A 6,525-nucleotide genomic window follows, 5' to 3' on the forward strand; every position below is an offset into this window, starting at 1 on the left:
TGCAATAAATTATTATACAGTGATACTGATAACCAAACAACCACATAGGAACCAAGGAACAACACAGTTATGTCATAACATGAAAATCCTAGCTATATAGAGTCCAACTACCTTATATCTAAACATGCACACACGCATCCACACAATACAACACAACCAACTCGACCAATTTGGGAATTTTCATCTGCGCTTAACTGTAATAGGACTCCTTACTATATGCTTTCCGTCTGTCCAACGCAAATCCCCGAATTCATACTTTCTCCGCGTAGCTGCACTGCTTGCTTGCACAATGACTTTGAATGTCTTCCTTTCACCAATTTTCGTGAAAGTCAAGGAAGGTGGCACAACGGCAATGCTATATCCATTTGGCGAGCGGGTACTTACAGTGTATGTGCTTGGTGGCCCAACATTTGTGACTGTGCGAGCAATGGTTACGGGTTTTAAGCGAAGATTTGGCAATGTGATTGAAGGGTAGTTCAAGTCATTTACGCTGTGAGAACCTGAACAAATGAATGTCCTGTTGAAATTGAGGGCGGAAATGAGTTGTTGGTCGTATCCGGAAGCACATAAGAAGTTCAAGTAATCAGTGAGGCTTAGATCGTAAACAAGCCCAGGTTCTATCGCTAGATCGGGTCGAACATGTCCAGAACCATAAGCAAAAGCATCTGCTAGTGTTTTATCAAACGCATCCTGGATTGGCCTATTAGTGTTGTCGAGTGTGGTTGCTGCAAGGATGTATATATGCTTTAGAATTTTTGGCAGAAAAAAAAATCATCTTAAACAAGTTGTTGGCAAGTGGTATGGACTCAGTAAATTCAAATCTTAATTATACTTTGTCATAAATGTCATAATGACCTATAAAAATATCTGTTGTATTAATTTTATTGGGTTGATGTGTGAAGAAGTACAGGAAGGTTTCCAAAATTCTTTTCATACAAGATAATTAGACTTTAAAAGTATTTATGTTATTACTAGTATTAAATAATGAGAAAACAAATAATGCATAGACAAAGTAAAGTAATATAGCATTTTTATTTAGTTATAATTTATCTTGTAAGATAAATATGTTGATTAATATGATAATTAATATGATTAACATTGTAAAATTATTTTATATGATCAGTGCACAATTATTAAATCCATGGTTGATGTTAGAATAAATTAAAGACTATTTATAATTTATAATTAGGGAGAGCACTACCTGTGGTCATGATAGCTGATTTAATAGCAGCAGGACTCCAACTAGGATGTCGTGTTTTGAGAAGTCCAGCAATGCCCGAAGCATGAGGACAAGACATAGAAGTTCCTTGCAATACATTGAATTTAAACCCACGACGATTGTCTACTAGCAAGCTAGATGCACTTGCAAACTCTGAATAGGCAGCAAGAATGTTCACACCAGGCGCAGTTACATCAGGCTGAAACCATAAATAAATAAAAATAGTCTCATCATCTCATCGAAATATATTGATAGCGTATGGTGGTTATATAAATATAACAAATCCAATTAAGTTCTCACCTTGAGTATTGATGGCTGAATCTTATTGGGTCCTCTAGATGAAAATGATGCCATAACTGGAGCTGGCTTTCTTCCAAATAACGTTCTTGCTCGGGACATTTTTATTGTATCACCCGTTTTTAAAGGGTCATCCTCGTCCCCACTGCAAAATAAATTTATATAACATACATGCATGTATAAAATATGGAACACATCTTTTGTAGCAAGCACATGCATAGCATGTCATTTGAGAAAGTTAACAATATTTAAAAGATGGTGCACGAGAAGGATATATATATATATATATATATATATATATATATATATATATATATATATATATATATATATATATATATATATATATATATATAATTACATGGCAGTTGTTTTGACACCATGGGGCCTTGACTTTGCACGTCTTGGAGGCGTGTTCACAGTGGAAAAAACATGAGGCTCAGCAGAAAGTGTTTTTCCATTTTGCATCTGATTGTTCAAAATCATTCCCCTTGCGCCCGCGGTTAGAGCTTCCAGACCCTCAGCAACTGATTTTATTTTTCCTTCACGAGTGCATAACACTATTTTGCCGTTTACTTTTGTACGATCAAGTGTTCCACGCCTACAAAGTTGACTGCAGGAATATGCATATATTCATATAAAAGAAGAATGTAAGAAACAATCGTTTAACATACAAAATGTTTTGAAGAAAAAATTGTGAGATTTTGTACTCACGCATCTCGAAATGTCGCATTAGCAAGTTTGGCATCAGTGGAGAGGATCAGAGAAAAGGCCTGATTGGGTGGCAGATTTACAAAAAGACTGGCTCCCTGGTATAATAGAAAACATCATTAAGCTAGCCCATGTTTAATTTGGATGGAAAAAAAAAACGAAAAAGAAACAATACAAAAAAAAAAAAATCTGAGTTATTTAGATTTAAAATATGAGAAAAAAAGACTAAGCTTTTCAATGTCTCAACATAAGTTATATATCCCGGCCAAATGATAAAAAAAACCAATTATAACTCTGAAAGGATTTGTTTTAAATGAACAAGACTCTTGATGAAAAGACATCAATAAATCTTTATCTATTATTTTGGTGTTCTAATTTAAGCAATTATGATCTTAGTATTTACTATATATGAGAAAATTATTTAATCATGATGTATAAAATTATTAACAATAATTACTTTTGAGCAAAAAGCCAAACCAAACAGTGAACACACTCTAGTTAGAAGAATGATGATACCTCAATTAGCTGATTATTAATGGTTAAATTGCTGCTGAAATCTCTGTCTAATGTGCTAGCAGCAATTGTGAAGACCCAAGGAGCCACATTGGCAACAGTTCCAGGCGTTGGTCCATCATTTCCTGCAGAGGCAACTAAAAGTATGTTTTTAGAAATTGCATGGAATGCCCCAATGGAAATCTCATCTGTGAATATTCCTTCAGCAGTGACAACGTAGCTGACACCAAAAGAAACATTGATGACATCAACACCATCATCTATGGCTTGGTCAATAGCAGCTAACACATCAGCCCCATAACAACTTGCAGGATCAGTAAGAGACCAACACACTTTGTAAGCTGCAACCCTAGCTCTTGGTGACCCACCCTTTGCAGTGCCATTGCCAACGGCAAATACCCTCGCTCCTGGGACAAAATTTCCCCCTGCAGTTGATAGAGTATGGGTTCCATGCCCCACAAAGTCACGTGCTGTATGTAGCAATGGATCCAGTTGGCCGTTATGTGCCTCGAAAGCTTTGTTATAGTATCTTGCTCCAATCAGCTTTCTATAGGTCAAGGAATCTTCAGTTGATGGCATGATAGAAAGTAAAGTAAAGTTATGTCTAAAACATTTCTTATCTCCTAAATATGTAACTTTGTATCTATTTGTTTTTTACTTGCTCCAATATTTATTATTTTCTTAAATCCAAGCTTTAAGGAAAACATGACAAAAATGACACATCCAATAGTTGTATGTAGAATTTGAAGATTATTTAGTAGATCAACTTACCACTAGATTATTATGATTAATTAGAAAACTTATATATATGCTTTTATTTTATGTTGCATACATCGTTTCATTCCTGCACCACTCATATCGCACAAACCCTCCCGTTTATACTCGCCCTAAGCTGCCTGCTAATGAAATCCGTACATGAAGATTAGACCAAGATCCGAGCGGACTCTAGTTTCCGTACCGTCATCTACTACTATGAGGCTCCAAAGTGTTGCCACTATACGTTTGAAGCAACCTGCACTCCAAGTGTTCAACGAAATGCCTATCAACCTAATCCATACGAGACTGTTGTTAGAACCAACCTTCGGTGTCCACGGTTCAATAGACTCGACCAACTCGTTGAGCCAGAGAAGATCCCTTACATCTTTGAACACGACGAACCCATCATATTGTCCTATCTTGTTTCTCCTTGAACCCAATTAATTTTTCTGTCTCCATTTTTATTTGTATTTGTATTTTGTGTCCATTTTTTTTTTCAATTCATTCCCTCCTATTTCCATGCTTTTTAAATCATCTTAAACAAACAAAGGATAGAAGAGAAAAATAACCTGTTGCATGTATTTTTCATGGAACCTGGAAGTTTGTTAATTTGACAAAGGCCTCCGCGCCATTTTGATGGGACGGTACCGTATCCTTTATCACTGAAGCTTTGGGATTCAGGCCAAACACCTATTCAAGGGCAAAATCAGGATTAAATAATGCGGTTTTGTTATTTTACATTAAAACAATACTTAACTTTAGTTTTAATTTTTGGTGGATAAAAAAAAGCTTATAATGCAAGAGACTTGCACTTTGTAATTCATATCTAAAATCAAATTAAAAAAAGCTTATAATAATTTTTATAGCACTTTCTATATATTTTTTTACTTTATTTTATCATGATACTTATCTTACTTAACATTTATTTCTCTTTATATCCAAAGTTATTCGATTTGTTGAAATTTATGTATCAATATCATTAATTGAATAACTGCACACAAAAATTAGCACTGAAAAAATAACTGCACAAAAATCCACTGGTTTTGTGTTTAGGAAGAAAACCATTACTATTTATGTTCTATATTTTAGTAGTATGACAGTTCATATTAAACGAGATTAGTCTGTTCTTTAATAATGATTAATCATTTCAGTGTGTAATAGTAGCATATTTGCTTTCCAATTTATATTGGCATTAAACGTCGATTCAATAATTATTTTTCCTTTCACGTTCAGGCTCATCATCATGTACCAAAAGATCCTTCATTATGTACCAAAAGGCTCATCATCATGTCATGGACTCATGGTGAACATGTTAGGACTCAACGGCGGATTCAGAATTTTTCTTTAATGAGAGCATGAAAATAATTTATACTAATATTTTTATTGAAAAAATATTATAATTTTTTCATAAAATATATAATATCATAATAACAAAAATCAAAATGCTTAAATTTTTATAAATTATAATTTATTATGTATTTTTATATTTTAAAAATGTTATATAATTTTTTCATTGTCAATTTTATAAAAAAATATTTTTCTATATACGTAAAACAACCATTAAACTATTTATCTTTCTCTTTTATCTAATAACTTTTTATATTTATTTTAAAAAATCATCTTATGAGAACAATATTTTTTTATGGGGCAAAAAGATATTTACTGAACATAAACAAATAAAAAAAAATGTGTGGGGGCAATTAACTCCATGGTGCTTTACATGGATCCAGCCTTGTAATTAGGACTTAACCACAAGAGAAGAATTCAACCAAAAGACTAATTTATTAAGTGAGGAAACTTTATGACTTAAATATGTATGACATCAAATAATTTATTCTACAACAACTTTGATCCCATCAACATTGAAGAACCAATGATAAATCTTTTTCATAACATCACAACAAAACTATTAACATTTAAATATAGAAAAGTAAAGTGAGAAAAGTTTACATATGATAATAATATAATGTGAGAGAGAAATAAAGAAAGTTGGTACGTAGTGTTGTTAATTAATGAAGTGTTTAATCTTTTTCCTAACATCACCACAAAACTATTAACATTTAAATATAGAAAAGTAAAGTGAGAAAAGTTTACATATGATAATAATATAATGTGAGAGAGAAATAAAGAAAGTTGGAAATGTTAATTAATGAAGTGTTTGAAGGGATAAACGATGTTCAATTCATATATTATAACTAATATGTTATTCATGTAGAGACAATAAATAACTATTTTACAGAAGAGAAATGTTATTTCATAGAATTACGGAAACATGATGAGAACAGATGATGAAATATATGAATAAAAAAATAGACAAAAATAAACAATGTGACAATCGAAAGGCAAGCTTATGAATCAAACTAGGATGCGATCTGAAAAAAATGATCTTGTTGTCAATCATTGTAGTTGAAACAGGAATAATCAATACTTAAGAAATTAAATGATCAATTAAAAGATAAATTAAATATTTTTTCTTACCAATTGTATGTTATATTATAATAGATTTTGTTATATATGTATTTAATTTTCTTATCATTTTTACAAATTAATTTTTAATTAACGAGTGCGAGTGTACTGAACCTATTAGGGGAAGATTGGTAAAAGAGAAATTTTGGTTTCCCGAGAATCAAGGTTGAAAATTTTAATTTCCATGTTTAGTGTGTATTTTAAAAAAACCATTTTGGAAAATGAAGTTTTTTTGAAAATTTTTATTTCATTTTTTTGAGTTTAATTTTTCTTTTACTATAAGTGTTTGTAAGTGTGTGTGAGAGATTATAATTCATCATAATATATATATATATATATATATATATATATATATATATATATATTAAAGTCTATAATAAATAAATATTTTTAAATATATAAATTATATTTTAGATTTAAAATAAACAGTTTAAATTCTAATATAAAATTATTTTAAAATTAAAATAGATAAAATACATAATGTTCTCTGAAAAAGTGGATAAAAATTAACCTATAACGATTAATTAACAGTTTATGTGCGTAGAGTACAGTAAATAATAAAT

General features: G+C 31.1%; 1 protein-coding gene across 1 annotated transcript in view; it reads right to left on the reverse strand.

Annotated features, from left to right (window-relative positions):
- The window catches only part of LOC100815159 (subtilisin-like protease), an 8,070-nt gene continuing 1,545 nt past the window's right edge, over positions 1-6,525 (reverse strand). Inside the window, exons 4-11 of the mRNA XM_041011852.1 lie at positions 4,724-4,754; positions 4,066-4,186; positions 2,744-3,287; positions 2,231-2,325; positions 1,878-2,129; positions 1,520-1,661; positions 1,202-1,418; positions 1-725 (exon numbers count right to left, since the gene is read on the reverse strand). Of these exons, the coding sequence (XP_040867786.1) occupies positions 181-725; positions 1,202-1,418; positions 1,520-1,661; positions 1,878-2,129; positions 2,231-2,325; positions 2,744-3,287; positions 4,066-4,186; positions 4,724-4,754 (1,947 nt within the window). The 3' untranslated portion in view covers positions 1-180. The remainder of the gene's footprint in view (positions 726-1,201; positions 1,419-1,519; positions 1,662-1,877; positions 2,130-2,230; positions 2,326-2,743; positions 3,288-4,065; positions 4,187-4,723; positions 4,755-6,525) is intronic.

Source organism: Glycine max, chromosome 18 (assembly GCF_000004515.6).
Source record: "Glycine max cultivar Williams 82 chromosome 18, Glycine_max_v4.0, whole genome shotgun sequence".
In the NCBI taxonomy this organism is placed as follows: Eukaryota; Viridiplantae; Streptophyta; class Magnoliopsida; order Fabales; family Fabaceae; genus Glycine; species Glycine max.